The sequence below is a fragment of the Pristiophorus japonicus genome, chromosome 26 (assembly GCF_044704955.1).
Source record: "Pristiophorus japonicus isolate sPriJap1 chromosome 26, sPriJap1.hap1, whole genome shotgun sequence".
NCBI classification, from domain to species: Eukaryota; Metazoa; Chordata; class Chondrichthyes; family Pristiophoridae; genus Pristiophorus; species Pristiophorus japonicus.
The window spans coordinates 6984875-7003114 of record NC_092002.1 but is presented as its reverse complement, the minus strand read 5'-3'; the positions used below and the strand labels follow the sequence as shown (position 1 = coordinate 7003114).

General features: G+C 55.8%; 1 protein-coding gene across 3 annotated transcripts in view; it reads left to right on the top strand.

The window, feature by feature from the left end:
- mark4b (MAP/microtubule affinity-regulating kinase 4b) overlaps positions 1-17814 on the top strand; it is a 143478-nt gene extending 125664 nt beyond the window's left edge. Inside the window, exons 14-16 of one of the 3 annotated variants that reach the window (XM_070867735.1) lie at positions 2986-3089; positions 6249-6506; positions 17794-17814. In XM_070867735.1, coding sequence (XP_070723836.1) covers positions 2986-3089; positions 6249-6506; positions 17794-17803 — 372 coding nt within the window. In that variant the 3' untranslated portion in view covers positions 17804-17814. Of the gene's footprint in view, positions 1-2985; positions 3090-6248; positions 6507-8015; positions 8691-9821; positions 10159-17793 lie in introns of those variants that run through there. The other 2 variants (XM_070867733.1, XM_070867734.1) reach the window with 2 other exon arrangements.
- The last annotated feature ends 426 nt before the right edge of the window (positions 17815-18240 follow it).

The following is an 18240-nucleotide window of genomic DNA, read 5'->3' as shown; positions in this document are numbered from 1 at the left end:
AACTTTTGCTCACAGCATTGTCCTGGGGATTAATCTTTTAATTCCTGGACACAGGCTGCTGTCATGTTTCATATCCTTGTTCGTATGGTTGACTGCTTCCCGATCCGACGTAATCCGTCATGAGGTTTACGTGTCACGTGACAGGCAAACAACCACGATCCTCTAATGCAGGAGGTTGACGAACGTCGTATAAAACTGGTGTTGTTTAGCCAGTGAGTGCGTCACACATGACACACTTGGTCGGGCCTGAGACAGAGAGCCAGTTATGCAACTGGAATCCAAGTTTGCAAACAGTTTCCCGAGCCTATTACCAGCTGTAATATATTTGCTTCATGGGTTCTTTGCTTAAGAATTCACATCAACACCTCTCTGTTGAGAACTAGTTGGTTTATTAGCAAAAGGTTTAACAATCACACTACACATTACCCCTTGTCCTCAACTCCTCCAGCGGAAACCGTTTCTCTCTCTCCGCTCTATCAAAATCCTAAAACAAACACCTCAATCAAATCACCCCTTTAATCTTCCAGGGAATAGAATCCTAGTTTATGTAGTGGATGCAGAGAGGATATTTCCACTGATGAGGGAGACTAGAACTAGGGGGTAGAGTAAGGGGCTGCCCATTTAGGATTGAGATGAGGAGGAATTTCTTCTCTCTGAGGGTTGTAAACCTGTGAAATTCGCTGCCTCAGAAAGCTGGGACATTGAATAAATTTAAGACAGAGATAGACAGTTTCTTAGACAGATAAGGGGTTATGGGGAGTGGGCAGGGAAGTGGAGCTGAGTCCATGATCGGATCAGCCTTGATCGTATTAAATGGCGGAGCAGGCTCGAGGGGCCGTATGGCCTACTCCTGCTATTTCTTGTGGTCTTATATTCTTATGTTCTTTTAATCACACTACACATTACCAGTTTATCCTTTTAATTCTTAGGCAGTCCCTCAGAGTCGATGGACAAGAGTTCTCAGGTGACCGATGAATCCAATTTTAGAAGAATGAGAGGGGATCTCATTGAAACGTATAAAAGTCTGACGGGGTTGGATAGACTGGATACGGGGAGGATGTTTCCCTGGGCTGGGAAGTCTAGAACAAGGGGTCACAGCCTCAGGATATGGGGTAGGAAATTTAGGACCGAGATGAGGAGAAATGTTTTCACTCAGAGGGTGGTGAACCTGTGGAATTCTCTACCACAGAAGGCTGTGGAGACCAAGTCACTGAATATATTTAAGAGGGAGATAGATAGATTTCTAGACACAAAAGGCATCAAGGGGTATGGGGAGAAAGCGGGAATATGGTGTTGAGATAGAGGATCAGCCATGATCGTATTGAATGGCGGTGCAAGCTCGAAGGGCTGAATGGCCGACTCCTGCTCCTATTTTCTATGTTTCTAATACAGGACCTACAGTCTCTGTCACAGGTGGGGCAGACGGTGGTTGGAGGGACGGGTGGGTGGGGGGCTTGGGTTGTCGTGAGCACCTTCCGCTGTTTGCTCTTGCTCTCCGCGTGCTCCATCTCCAGGGACACCCTGGCTCGGATGTAAGCGTGGAAGAGAGGCAGGCAGTCGAGCTGAACGACCCCCTCGACCGCCCGCTGCCTGGACCGGCTGATGGCCCCCTTGGCCAGGAGCAGTCCCACGAGGAGGCCCTCCGACCTGCCCGCTCCCCTCCGCACTGGGTGCCCAAAGATCAGGAGCGTGGGACCGAAGTGCAGCCAGAATTTGAGGAGCAGCCCCTTCAGATATTGGAAGAGGGGCTGCAACCTCACACACTGAACATACGCGTGGAACACGGACTCCTCCAGACCGCAGAAAATTGCAGGCGGCCCGGGAGTCCGTGAACCGAACCGAACCGAACTGAAAAAATTATTGCACGGGACTGCTCCGTGCACCACCCTCCAGGCCAAGTCCCCGATAAATAGTGGGAGGACTCCCGCGTAGAGTGCGCTCCATTGGGGCCTCCGGACGGCACGATGATGCGGCAGGCATGTCCGGACGGCAGACGAGGATGGCAAAATGGAGAGTGTGCAAATGTCAGCAGCTCTACAAACCTGTGCGCATGCTCACCGGAGCATACATCACACGAGCCCCGAGGCAAGGGCCCGGAAATTGGGTACCGCCCCGTTTGGGAGCGGTAACGTCCGGGAGGCGGGCCATTTTGCGGCGGTTGCGTCCCGCTCGCTACGTTCCAGCAAAAAGTGCTCCACTTCCTTTCCCGGGGCGGGGCGCGGGGCCGCGGGGCTCGGGAGCGTTCCGCGCACTGGCGACGCGCAGCGCTGCCGCGTGCGAGGGGCTCGCCCGCCGATTAACGGGAGGGGCCCCACTCTGCACTAACGGGGAGCCCACCCACCCGGAGCACCGGGGAGCGGGGGACTGACGCACGATCACGGCCACCGCGGGACAAGCGCGACCGGAGCGGCGAGCCAAACGGCGGATTTTAGACCGTCGGCAGCCTGGCCGCCTCCCCCCTTTACGTTTCGCCCGCGGCTATCGCCCCCCCCCCCGCCCGGCCCGGTACGCGAACCCCTGAAGCTGCCGCTGTTATCGCCCGCCGCCGCCGCTAATGGGGCAACGAGCACGCCCCATTGACATCAACATCTCGTGGCGCAGGCGATCGCGGTGCAACACTGTAGCGCCGCTGCTAAACGCTGGCCGAATTTAACGGGGGTCCGGGCGCCGCACAAGGTCGCAAACTCGTTCGCGTCGCGTGAGCGCCCCTCCCCCGAGGCACTAATGGGAGGTGCAAATGCGCCCAATATCTCCGTCCGAAGGAGCTGGTGTAACCTGGGCTTCCACAGAGAGTGCTGGAGGAGTCCCTTAAAGGGACAGGCCAGGTTCGTAGCTGAGTGCCCCCCTCCCCCCCGCCCCGGCCAAACTCGGCCACCAGGGGGCACCAGTCGCCCTGGGCTTGGCCGAAAGTAAGGGGAGCATTTACCGAATCTCGACTTTCGCTTTTCGAAATAAACACTTTTTTTTTCCTCTTCCCGTCCTCAGAATAATATCCCGGCCAGTGCCATGAGCAGAAGGAATACCTACGTCTGCACAGACCGGACGCCCAACGACCGGCAGTCACTCCTACAAAACGGGAAGGAGAACAGGTAACGGCGGCATCACGCTCTCCGTTTCAAGGGGACCTGCCAGGGGTCTCGTTTAATCCACCGGCGGGGAGAGTGGGTCACCTGGTCAGTACTGCGTGACCTACGTAGGGAACGGAACATTCATTCTTTAATGACCCTTCCTGGTTATTGTTAAAGGTTCAATGTTTGTAGAATTCATAACCCTTACCCTGCTGAATAAACAGTGACTCTGTACAGTTACACAGTGAGTGACCCTTACCCTGAATAAACAGCGACTCGGTACAGTTACACAGTGAGTGACCCTTGCCCTGAATAAACAGTGACTCTGTACAGTTACACAGTGAGTGACCCTTACCCTGAATAAACAGTGACTCTGTACAGTTACACAGTGAGTGACCCTTACCCTGAATAAACAGTGACTCTGTACAGTTAGTGAGTGACCCTTACCATGAATAAACAGTGACTCTGTACAGTTACACAGTGAGTGACCCTTACCCTGAATAAACAGTGACTCTGTACAGTTAGTGAGTGACCCTTACCATGAATAAACAGTGACTCTGTACAGTTACACAGTGAGTGACCCTTACCCTGAATAAACAGTGACTCTGTACAGTTACACAGTGAGTGACCCTTACCCTGAATAAACAGTGATTCTGTACAGTTACACAGTGAGTGACCCTTACCCTGAATAAACAGTGACTCTGTACAGTTACAGTGAGTGACCCTTGCCCTGAATAAACAGTGACCCTGTACAGTTACAGTGAGTGACCCTTACCCTGAATAAACAGTGACTCTGTACAGTTACACAGTGAGTGACCCTTACCCTGAATAAACAGTGACTCTGTACAGTTACACAGTGAGTGACCATTACCCTGAATAAACAGTAACTCTGTACAGTTACACAGTGAGTGACCCTTACCCTGTCTGTGTGGCTCAGCACTCCATGGGATGATATATTTACTGAGACATCGGGGAGTGAAATTTCAGTTCCAAACTCCCCTCCCCTCTGCAGGCACAAGTAATCGAAGAGTTCGCTTCGGTTTGAATCCCTCCATGGCGAGTTGTGAAATCAAATTTGATAAATCTGGTTAAAAGTGGTTATAAAATTTGTCGGATTGTGGCCACGACCCTGACTGGTTCACCAAGGAAGGGAATGCTGCACCTACCCCGGTCTGGAGTACACGTGACTCCAGCTTCATATTAGGCACTTGAGCCGCACCGAGTCCCGCTCACCCATCACCCCCTGTGCTCATTGCCCCGTGTCCTAACTCGCACCAAGTCCCACTCACCCATCACCCCCTGTGCTCACTGACCCGTGTCCTAACTCGCACCCAGTCCCGCTCATCCATCGCCCCCTGTGCTCACTGACCCGTGTCCTAACTCGCACCAAGTCCCGCTCACCCATCACCCCCTGTGCTCACTGCCCCGTGTCCTAACTCGCACCGAGTCCCGCTCACCCATCACCCCCTGTGCTCACTGACCCATGTCCTAACTCGCACCGAGTCCCGCTCACCCATCACCCCCTGTGCTCACTGCCCCGTGTCCTAACTCGCACCGAGTCCCGCTCACCCATCACCCCCTGTGCTCACTGCCCCGTGTCCTAACTCGCACCCAGTCCCGCTCACCCATCTCCCCCTGTGCTCGCTGCCCCGTGTCCTAACTCGCACCCAGTCCCGCTCACCCATCACCCCCTGTGCTCACTGCCCCGTGTCCTAACTCGCACCCAGTCCCGCTCACCCATCACCCCCTGTGCTCGCTGACCGACATCGGCTCCCGATTAAGCAACGCCTCGATTTTAAAGTTCTCGCCCTCGTGTTCCAATCCATCCATGGTCTCGCCCCCTCACTATCTGTGTAACGGCCTCCAGCCCTTCAACCCCTGAGATCTCTGCCCTCCTCCAATTCTGGCCTCGTGAGCATCCCCCGATTTCCATCGCTCCCACCATTGGTGGCCGTGCCTTCAGCTGCCTGGGCCCCGAGCTCTGGAATTCCCTCCCTAAACCTCTCCGCCTCCTTTAAGACGCTCCTTAAAACCTGCCTCTTTGTCCAAGCTTTTGGTCACCTGTCTTAACATCTCACGTCACTCAGTGTCAGATTTGCCTCGTAATCGCTCCTGTGAGGCCCCTCGGGCTGTTCAAGGCGCTATATAAATGCAAGTTGTTGATGCCCTCGAGTCTCCCCGCAAACCATCGAGGGATGGGCAATAAATATCGGCCTCTCCACGGACACCGACATTCACATCCGCTGCCGAAGCCCTCATCCATGCCTCTGTTACCTCCAGGCTTGACTATTCCAACGCATTTATGGCTGGCCTCCCACATTCAACCCCACGCAAACTCGAGGTGATCCAAAACTCGGCAGACTGTGTCCTAACTCGCACCAAGTCCCGCTCACCCATCACCCCCTGTGCTCGCTGCCCCCATGTCCTAACTCGCACCGAGTCCCGCTCACCCATCACCCCCTGTGCTCGCTGCCCCCGTGTCCTAACTCGCACCGAGTCCCGCTCACCCATCACCTTCTGTGCTCGCTGACTCCGTGTCCTAACTCGCACCGAGTCCCGCTCACCCATCACCCTCTGTGCTCGCTGCCCCCGTGTCCTAACTCGCACCGAGTCCCGCTCACCCATCACCCTCTGTGCTCGCTGACTCCGTGTCCTAACTCGCACCGAGTCCCGCTCACCCATCACCCCCTGTGCTCGCTGACCTACATTGGCTCCCGGTTAAGCAACGCCTCAATTTCAAAAAGCTCATCCGTGTTTACAAATCCCTCCATGGCCCTCGCCCCCTCCCTATCTCGGTAATCTCCCCCCACCCCCCCCCCCCCCCCCCCAAGATATCTGCGTTCCTCTAATTCTGCCCTCTTGAGCATCCCTGATCATAATCGCTCCACCATCGGTGGCTGTGCCTTCTGTTGCCTGGGCCCCCGAGCTCTGGAACTCCCTCCCTAAACCTCTCCGCCTCTCTCCTCTTTTAAGATGCTCCTCAAAACCTACCTCTTTGACCCAGCTTTTGGTCACCTGCGCTAATTTCTACTTGAGTGCCTTGGTGTCAGGTTTTTTACCGCATAATGTTCCTGTGAAGCGCCTTGGGACGTTTCACTATGTTAAAGGCGCTATATAAATACATGTTGTTGTTGTTGTTGTAAATATACAAAGATGGCTTTTTGTTTGAAACCCCTCCAGCTCGGTGATGAACCGACCCACGCCCACCTCGCCGTCAACCCACAGCATCGCGGCCACCACCGACCGCACGCGCTTCCCGCGGGGGACGTCCAGCCGCAGCACGTTCCACGGCGGGCAGCTGCGGGACCGGCGGGGGGCCGCCCAGAACGGCTCGCCCACCTCGCCCACCCTGTCGCCCGACGCCACGCCCCTGCCCCAGACCCGGAGCCGGGCTTCGTCCAACCTCTTCTCCAAGCTCACCTCGAAGCTGACCAGAAGGTAAGGGGAGTGCGAGGTTCCTCGGTGCGATAATGCCGGCGCGCGCCTCGGAGGGGAGGGGGTGACGTCGGGGGTCATGGTGCACCCTCCTCTTTCCCTCCCTACCTGCCAAGGTGTTACCCTGCACAAACCAGTTGGCTTCACGGCCAATCTTCCTTTTGCAAGTACAGGTTGAACCTCCCCTCGTCCAGAACTCCCTCGTCCAGAACTCCCTCGTCCAGAACTCCCTCGTCCAGAACTCCCTCGTCCAGAACCACCCCTCGTCCCGAACCATTCCCAGCCACCGGGTGGCGCATGTGCAGAGCTCCGACATGAACAAATTGAAGTCTCCCACAATCACTGGCCTCCCGCAATCGCTGGCCTGACCCCGCGATCCACCGCCCCCCCCCCCCCCCCCCCACAATGATCTCTCTGCCGCACTCCCAGCCCAAAGCCAGCCAGCCTCGATACCCCCTTGCTCAGTACCTGTACCGTCCCAATTTAACATGACCACCCCTTGTCCGGAAAAATCCCTTATCCGGAACAGGCCAGGTCCCGAGGGTTCCGGATAAAGGAGGTTCAACCTGTCGGAATTGTATTAAATTTATAGCCAGACCAAAATTTACCCGGCTAGATACCTCGGACTGGGCAAAGACTTAAGGCAATTGGTAAAAGGTTTAGACTGGATTTGTGGGCAACGTTTTATCACCCAGAGGGTGGTGGGGGTCTGGAACTCACTGCCTGAAAGGGTGGTAGAGGCAGAAACCCTCACCACATTTAAAAAGTATTCGGATGTGCACTTGGAGTGCCGTGACCTACAGGGCTACGGACCGAGAGCTGGAAAGTGAGATTAGGTTGGGTAGTTCTTTGTCGGCCGGCGCAGAGACAATGGGCCGAAATGTCCTCCTTGCGTGCTGTAAATTCCATGATTCTATGAGTGTGGGGGCGGGGGTTTAGTAGGAATCTGGGTGAACAGGAAGCAGTTGAGGCTGGCTCATTGAATGTTTTCAAGTCAAAGATAGATAGATTTTTAAGCAATAAGGGAATTAAGGGTTACGGGGAGAGGGCGGGTAAGTGGAGCTGAGTCCACGACCAGATCAGCCATGATCTTATTGAATGGCGGAGCAGGCTCGAGGGGCTAGATGGCCTACTCCTGTTCCTAATTCTTATGTTCTTATGTTCTTAACAGCCATGGCTGAAAAGAAGACGGGGGGATAATTGAGAACGGAATGATTTAGATGACGCCAAACTTTTGGGTTTATTGAAGAGGAAGAGGAAAGTCTGTGAGACGTGAGAGGTTTGGCGTAGCTCTGAGTAAGTTGAGAATAGGGGACGGTCCGATGAGTCTTGTGCAATGAGGGATTCACGGAGGAGAGAGAGAGTGAGAGAATGTAAGACCGATGTTACAGGAGCATTTACCATCGTACTATCGATAAAATACACAAGAACCTCTATGATGGTGGCGTAGAGTTTGAAAGTTGGAATGAGAGTACCAATCAGTGAAAGAGATTTTTTCTGTATCCTATTCAGGACAGTTCTGGTCTCCATATTAGAAAAAGAATATAGAGACACTGGAGAAGGTGCAAAAATGATTTGCAAGGATGATACCAGAACTGAGAAGATCGAATTATCGGGAAAGAACTGAACAGGCTGGGGCTCTTTTCTTGAGAGAAATACTCCCTAATCTTCAAAGTTTGTCATGTATGTAGATGCTGTTTGTAGCCACCAGATGGCGTCATTGTTGGGGGCCACTGAGCAGCGCGCACATGGTGCTGCTCTGGTATAAAAGGCCAGCCATTTTGTGAGTCAAGCACTTTGGGCCAAAATAAAGCAGAGTTCAGTTAACCAGTACTCAGTGTGTACCTTTATTGCATACATAACAAAGTTAAATCAAGCAAATTCTCAAATCTCCACCAATCAACTCTGGCCCTTTGCTATCAGCAGGAAAGTCCAAGGGGTGACCAAATAGAGATCGATAAAATGATGAAAGTGTTCGGTAGGGTAGACGTAGAGAAGATGTTTCCATTTGTGGGGGAGACCAGAACTAGGGGCCATCAATATATAAGACAGTCACTAATCAATCCAATGGGGAATTCAGGAGAAACTTCTTTACCCAGAGAGGGGTGAGAATGTGGAACTCGCTGCCACAGGGAGTGGTTGAGGCGAATGGTATCGAGGCATTTGAGGGGAAGCTGGATAAACACACGAGGGAGAAAGGAGTCGAAGGATCTGAAGAGGGGTGGAAGGAGGCTGGTGTGGAACATAAACACGGCACGGACTGGTGGAGCCCAATGGCCTGGCTTTTAATCGTATGTTACAATTTCTTCAGGTATGAGGCACCACTCAATGCTTGGATGTTCTTGGACTTTCCTGTCGCTGGCAATTGGCCGGAGTTGATTGGTGGAGATTTTAGAGCAGATGAATGCCTGGGGAATTTTGCTCGATTGACTTTGAAGATTAGGGAGTATTTATTGCAGACACGTTCCCTTGGGAGGTTAACTGCTTTGGGCTAGAGAGCATGGTCGAGTAGGCTGCCCCGAGGTGGGTTCCATGAAAGGAGTGGCCCACACGGACTGTGCTTTCTGTCACTTGGCCCTTCCTGATGGGACACCAAGGTCAGGAATTCCCCCTCTCAAGAGGGTCGTGAATCTTCGGAATTCTCTACCCCAGGGAGCTGTGGAGGCGGGGCTACTGAGTATATTTAAGGTGGAGATAGACAGATTTTTGAACGATAAGGGAGTCAAGGGTCATGGGGAGCAGGCGGGGGAGTGGAGCTGAGGCCAAGATCTTATTGAATGGCGCAACAGGCTCGAGGGGCCGAATGGCCAACTCCTGCTCCTATTTCTTATGAAAGAGGCGAGATATGATGAGAGGCGGTGGCAGGCTTGTGTTTCAAAGGTCTCAGGGTTTGAGAATTGTAGGACAAAGAGGGGAAGAATTGAGGAGCTCGCCAGTTGTGAGGAGATCCTGGGGAAAGTGTGACTTGGAATAAGAGACGGTGAGGGAATGAGGAGGCGGCAGAGCCGAAAATATGGGTGATTTGTGCTGAAGGGGAACAGGCAACTCCAGGCCGAAGGGCCTCCTGTAAGATTCTATAGAGAGAGGACAGCTCAGAGGAGCAAGGAAGGGAGATTGTAAGTATCTCCACAACTCTTACCGCTTGAATGTAACTCTGCGGAGCGAGCCGTTGTGTATCTGGGATCTGAGAAGTGGAACCAAGGAATGTTCCCAACTCGTAAGTGATTTTTTTTTTCTCTTGGAGGGGAAAAAAAAAAGCCCTCGGTTTCATTGCTTCAACTTTCTGCTGTCTAATTCTGCTTGTCTTTCCTTTCCTAGGGTCACTATTGACCCGTCAAAGCGACAGAGTGCCAACAAAAGTGTGCCAGGGAACCCACTCCCACAGGGACCGAAGACCGTTAGTAAGTCTTCCCGTTCATCCATTTGGGCAGCGGCAGTTCTGGCCGGAGGTGGTGGGAAGCTCGGCCACGAGGGATAGCCGGGCAGGCGCCTGGAGAGGGCCCGTCTTTGGGCCCAGTGGACGGGGCATGTAGACAACGCACTAGACCCCCCCCCCCCTAAAAATGCGGGTGGAGAAAGCACAGAAGGGTCGTGAGTCTTTGTAATTCTCTGCCCCAGGGAGCTGTGGGGGCTGGGTCATTGAATATGTTTAAGGTGGAGATAGACAGATTTTTGAACGATAAGGGAGTCGAGGGTTCTGGGGAGCGGGCGGGGAAGTGGAGCTGAGTCCATGGTCAGATCAGCCGTGATCTCATTGAACGGCGGAGCGGGCTCGAGGGGCCGAATGGCCGACTCCTGCTCCCATTTCTTAACGAAAGAGGTGAGATACGTTGAGAGGCGGTGGCACTGGGAGGGAACCTGGGTTCGAATCCCGTCCATCAGGCGGGTGGGTTTGGTGTCGCCCCTCGGTTGTCTCCACGGCGACTAGGGTCGGGAGGGAGGGGTGGCCTCTATCCAGATCCAAGAGGAGCGTGTCACAGCACAAAGCTGCTCCCTGAATCACCGAGGGCGGGGGGGGGGGAAACGGCCATCTTGCCTGGCGGGCGTTGGGAGGTGGAAATCGTGCTCTGGCGAGGTTGGGGGAAGGGCATGTTGTTGGGGTGGGGTTAACAGAAGCTTTACTTCGTCTCCTGACCTCTTCATCCCTGACCTGGGACACTCGATACCGACTATGCACCAGAAATGGTAAGATGTCCCATTACCCCAACACTGCTGCTCCTCACGTCCGACGGCCACAAAGACTCGGGTGGAATATCATCATCATCGGCAGTCCCTCGGAATCGAGGAAGACTTGCTTCCACTCTAAAAGTGAGTTCTCAGGTGGCTGAACAGTCCAATACGGGAGCCACAGTCACAGGTGGGACAGACAGTGGTTGAGGGAAAGGGTGGGTGGGGAGTCTTGGCTTGCCGCACGCTCCTTCCGCTGCCTGCGCTTGGTTTCTGCATGTTCTCCTCCGCTTAGGGCGGTCTTTGGCCAGGGACTCCCAGGTGTCGGTGGGGATGTCGCACTTTATCAGGGAGGCTTTGAGGGTGTCCTTGTAACGTTTCCTCTGCCCCACCTTTGGCTCGTTTGCCGTGTAGGAGCTCCGAGTAAAGGTGGAATACCACCAACGATGTCTCCGCAAGATCCTACAAATCCCCCGAGAGGACAGACGCACCAACGTCAGTCATCAGTGTCCTCGACCAGGCCAACATCCCCAGCATCGAAGCACTGACCACACTCGATCAGCTCCGCTGGGCAGGGCCACATTGTTCGCATGCCAGACACGAGACTCCCAAAGCAAGCGCTCTACTCGGAACTCCTTCACGGCAAACGAGCCAAAGGTGGGCAGAGGAAACGTTACAGGGACACCCTTAAAGCCTCCCTGATAAAGTGCAACATCTCCACCGACACCTGGGAGTCCCTGGGCCAAAGACCAGTCCGCCCTAAGTGGAGGAAGTGCATCCGGGAGGGCGCTGAGCACCTCGAGTCTCGTCGCCGAGAGCATGCAGAAACCAAGCGCAGGCAGCGGAAGGAGCGTGCGGCAAACCAGTCCCACCCTCCCCTTCCCTCAACCACTGTCTGTCCCCGCCTGTGACAGAGTCTGTGGTTCCTGTATTGGACTGTTCAGCCACCTAAGGTCCCATGTTAAGAGTGGAAGCAAGTCTTCCTCGATTCCGAGGGACTGCCTTTGATAATGATGAGGAATAAGAGGACAGCAGGCCGCGATTCTTGTTTCGCTGCCCCCTTTATGCTGATTCTCCCCCAACTGTCTGGTAGATTCACCTTTTTAATTCCCGGAGACTCCAATCCGGGACAGTCCTGGAAGGTCGGAGACCTCCCCCACTGCGGAATGAGAAGCAACGAGGTCCCTCGAGGGCTGAGCTGACCGCCCCTCCTGTTCCTGATTTTGGGAGTGTGTTAGGAGAGGAGATGTTCCGGGCCAAACAGGTCGTCTTTCTTTGCGTCCCCCTGCCCCTCCCCCTTCCGGCTCCCACTGTTTTCCGTTCTCTTCCCTCTTTTCTATCCTTCCTGCACTTGTCATTGATAAACAAGGCTCCTGTCTGGAGACGGAGCAGCGTGCTGTGAACGATCAATCGGGCTGGCGATTCCTACGTAGTGCTTCGAATTAAGCTCCGCGATAAATGCGCCTGATGGTGCGGAACTGACCCGTAGGGATTAAACGGGAAAGTAAGTTGCTTTTATTGATGCCAGTTTTTTATTTCTAGATATTTTAAGAATACCCAAACCGGCAGACTGGGGTTTGAGCTCACTCGTCACGTAACATCACCACTTCTCGACCATACCCGCTTAAAGTGCTGCACGCAATGATTCATCCCTCTGTCGCTATCCAGCCGCCAGAGCTCCCCTTGCAACATAACCAGCAGCCCAATCAAGTGTGTACACAGTCTGACCACAGCTACATAAAACAGAGAGCGAGAGGCCGACTTCACAGACACACGCGCTCCGACACGCACACCCACTCTCTCACTCTTACACTCACACTCACCGACACACTCACCGACACACACTCACACTCACCGACACACTCACCGACACACACTCACTCACCGACACTCACCGACACACACTCACACTCACCGACACACTCACCGACACACACTCACTCACCGACACTCACCGACACACTCACCGACACACACTCACACTCACCGACACACTCACCGACACACTCACCGACACACTCACCGACACACTCACCGACACACTCACCGACACACACTCACACTCACCGGCACACTCACCGACACACTCACCGACACACACTCACTCACCGACACACTCACCGACACACACTCACACTCCGACACTCACCGACACATTCACCGACACACACCGACACACTCACACTCACCGACACACTCACCGACACACACCGACACACTCACCGACACACACCGACACTCACCGACACACACTCACACTCACCGACACACTCACTGACACACTCACCGACACACTCACACTCACCGACACACTCACCGACACATTTCACCGACACACTCACTGACACACTCACCGACACACTCACCGGCACACACTCACACTCACCGACACACACTCACACTCACCGACACACTCACTGACACACTCACCGACACACTCACCGGCACACACTCACACTCACCGACACACTCACCGACACTCACCGACACACTCACCGACACACCCACTCTCTCACTCTTACACTCACGCTCACCGACACTCACCGACACACTCACACCGACACACTCACTGACACTCACACCGACACTCACACCGACACTCACACCGACACTCACACCGACACTCACACCGACACTCACACCGACACTCACACCGACACTCACACCGACACACTCACCGACACACTCACCGACACACTCACCGACACACTCACCGACACACTCACCGACACACTCACCGACACACTCACCGACACACTCACCGACACACTCACCGACACACTCACCGACACACTCACCGACACACTCACCGACACACTCACCGACACACTCACCGACACACTCACCGACACACTCACCGACACACTCACCGACACACCCTCTCTCTCACTCTTACACTCACGCTCACCGACACTCACCGACACACTCACACCGACACACTCACACCGACACACTCACCGACACACTCACCGACACACTCACCGACACTCACTCACCGACACTCACTCACCGACACTCACTCACACTCACACTCACCGACACACCCACTCTCTCACTCTTACACTCACACTCACCGACACACTCACACTCACCGACACGCTCACCGACACGCTCACCGACACGCTCACCGACACGCTCACCGACACGCTCACCGACACACCCACTCTCTCACTCTTACACTCACACTCACCGACACGCTCACCGACACACACTCACACTCACACCGACACGCTCACCGACACACACTCACGCTCACCGACACGCTCACCGACACGCTCACCAACACACACTCACGCTCACCGACACGCTCACCGACACACACTCACGCTCACCGACACGCTCACCGACACGCTCACCGACACGCTCACCGACACGCTCACCGACACGCTCACCGACACACACTCACACTCACCGACACGCTCACCGACACACACTCACACTCACCGGCACACTCACATCGACACACTCACCGACACACACTCACACTCACCGACACGCTCACCGACACACACTCACACTCACACTCACCGACACGCTCATCGACACACACTCACACTCACCGACACACTCACACTCACCCACCGCCCACACTCACCAACTCCGACGCTCGCACTCGCCCACACCGACACCGCACTCACCGACACACTCACCGACACGCACTCGCACTCACCGACGCACTCACCGACGCACTCACCGACCCACTCACCGACGCATTCACCGACGCACTCACCGACGCACACACCGACGCACACACCGACGCACTCACCGACGCACTCACCGACGCACTCACCGACGCACTCACCGACGCACTCACCGACGCACACACCGACGCACACACCGACGCACACACCGACGCACACACCGACGCACTCACCGACGCACTCACCGACGCACTCACCGACGCACTCACCGACGCACTCACCGACGCACTCACCGACGCACTCACCGACGCACAAACCGACGCACTCACCGACGCACTCACCGACGCACTCACCGACGCACTCACCGACGCACTCACCGACCCACTCACCGACCCACTCACCGACCCACTCACCGACCCACTCACCGACACACACACCGACCCACTCACCGACACACACACTCACCGACACACTCACCGACGCACACACCGACCCACTCACCGACGCACTCACCGACCCACTCACCGACCCACTCACCGACGCACTCACCGACCCACTCACCGACGCACTCACCGACGCACACACCGACGCACTCACCGACGCACTCACCGACCCACTCACCGACCCACTCACCGACCCACTCACCGACCCACTCACCGACCCACTCACCGACCCACTCACCGACCCACTCACCGACGCACTCACCGACGCACTCACCGACGCACTCACCGACCCACTCACCGACCCACTCACCGACCCACTCACCGACGCACTCACCGACGCACTCACCGACCCACTCACCGACCCACTCACCGACCCACTCACCGACCCACTCACCGACCCACTCACCGACGCACTCACCGACCCACTCACCGACGCACTCACCGACGCACTCACCGACCCACTCACCGACGCACTCACCGACGCACTCACCGACGCACTCACCGACGCACTCACCGACGCACTCACCGACCCACTCACCGACCCACTCACCGACCCACTCACCGACGCACTCACCGACGCACTCACCGACGCACTCACCGACGCACTCACCGACCCACTCACCGACCCACTCACCGACCCACTCACCGACGCACTCACCGACGCACTCACCGACGCACTCACCGACGCACTCACCGACCCACTCACCGACCCACTCACCGACCCACTCACCGACGCACTCACCGACCCACTCACCGACGCACTCACCGACGCACTCACCGTACACACACACTCACCGACGCACACACCGTACACACACACTCACCGACGCACACACCGACGCACTCACCGACGCACTCACCGACGCACACACCGTACACGCACACACCGTACACGCACACACCGACGCACTCACCGACGCACACACCGACGCACTCACCGACGCACACACCGTACACGCACACTCACCGACGCACTCACCGACGCACTCACCGACGCACTCACCGACGCACACACCGTACACGCACACTCACCGACGCACTCACCGACGCACACACCGTACACACACACCGTACACACACACTCACCGTCGCACTCACCGACGCACACACTCACCGACGCACTCACCGACGCACTCACCGACGCACACACCGTACACACACACTCACCGACGCACACACCGTACACACACACCGTACACACACACTCACCGACGCACTCACCGACGCACACACCATACACACACACTCACCGACGCACTCACCGACCCACTCACCGACCCACTCACCGACGCACTCACCGACCCACTCACCGACCCACTCACCGACCCACTCACCGACCCACTCACCGACGCACTCACCGACGCACTCACCGACGCACTCACCGACGCACTCACCGACGCACTCACCGACGCACTCACCGACGCACTCACCGACGCACTCACCGACGCACTCACCGACCCACTCACCGACCCACTCACCGACGCACTCACCGTACACACACACTCACCGACGCACACACCGTACACACACACTCACCGACGCACTCACCGACGCACTCACCGACGCACACACCGTACACGCACACACCGACGCACTCACCGACGCACACACCGTACACGCACACTCACCGACGCACTCACCGACGCACTCACCGACGCACTCACCGACGCACTCACCGACGCACTCACCGACGCACACACCGTACACGCACACACCGACGCACTCACCGACGCACACACCGTACACGCACACTCACCGACGCACTCACCGACGCACTCACCGACGCACACACCGTACACACACACCGTACACACACACCGTACACACACACCGTACACACACACTCACCGTCGCACTCACCGACGCACACACTCACCGACGCACTCACCGACGCACACACCATACACACACACTCACCGACGCACTCACCGACACACACTCGCACTCACCGACGCACTCACCGACACACACTCGCACTCACCGACTCACACTCACACTCACCGACACACACTCACACTCACCGACACACACTCACACTCACCGACACACACTCACACTCACACTCTTATTATGAGACAAAATAATTGACACCGAGCCACATGAGGAGAAATCAGGACAGGTGACCAAAAGCTCGGTCAAAGAGGTCGGTTTTAAGGAGCATCTTGAAGCAGGAACAAGAGGTGGAGAGGTTGAGGGAGGGAGTCCCAGAGCTTGGGGCCCAGGCAACAGAAGGCACGGCCACCGATGGTGGAGTGATTATAATCAGGGATGGTCAAGAGGGCAGAATTAGAGAAGCGCAGAGATCTCGGGGGAGTGGGGGTGGGGGCTGCTGAAGGAGAATTCTGTAGCGCCTTTCACAACCTCAGGACATTCCAAAGCACTTTACAGCCAATGAAGTACTTTTGGAGTGTAGTCACGGCGGCAGCCAATTTGCGCACAGCAAGCTCCCACAGACAGCAATGAGATAAAGAACAGATAATCTGTTGGTTAAGGGATAAATATTGGCCGGGACACCGGGGCTAACTCCCCTGCTCTCCTTCGAAATAGTGCCGCGGGATCCTTTGCCTCCACCTGAGAGAGCAGACGGAGCCTCGGTTTAACGTCCCAGCCTTGGTTGGAATGTGGAGCTCGCTACCACAGGGCGTGGTTAAGGCATGGATGCATTTGAGGGGAAGCTGGACAAACACCTGAGGGAGAAAGGAATAGAAGGGGAAGTGGGTGGGGGCGAGATGAAGAGGGGGGCGGTGGGAGGAGGCTGGTGTGGAGCATAAACCCCGGCACGGAGGTGTCAGGCTGATGGGGGCCTGTTTCGGGCCTATGTAAGGCCTTTGCCTAAATGTTCCTGGGAACTTGTGGCAATATCGCCCCGCTCCATCTCGTTGAGGGGCGGCACTGAGCGTAAGGCTTGACCACTCCAGTGGCTTGCCGCCCGTGCCTCGATGGTTGCGTGCTGTACTTCCTGTCCCCGCCCCCCACCCCCCACTCCCCGTTGCCATGGTTACTAATTTCCGGTGTCTCTTCTTTTGTTGAGGGTCGCAGACGAACCTGAGAGAAACTGGAGATCTGAGGTCACAAGGTAAGCCTACGGACTTTCTCGCCGTGTTTATTTGTGTCGGCAAAAGCCCATTGGCCGACGTGAGAATGAATTATCACTGGATAAATGATTGCATCATGTGGGGTGCAAGAGTGGCTATCCCATCCTCGTCGCCAATCTAGAACTAGGGGACATAGTTTAAGCATAAGGGGCCACCCATTTTGAACGCCGATGAGGAGGAATTTCTTCTCCTGAGGGTCATAAATCTGGAGAATTCTCTGCCCCAGAGAGCTGCGGGGGCTGGGTCATTGAATATATTTAAGGTGCCGATAGACAGATTTTTGAGCGATAAGGGGGTGAAGGGTTATGGGGAGCGGGCGGGGAAGTGGAGCTGAGTCCAGGATCAGATCAGCCGCGATCTTATTGAATGGCGGAGCAGGCTCGAGGGGGCC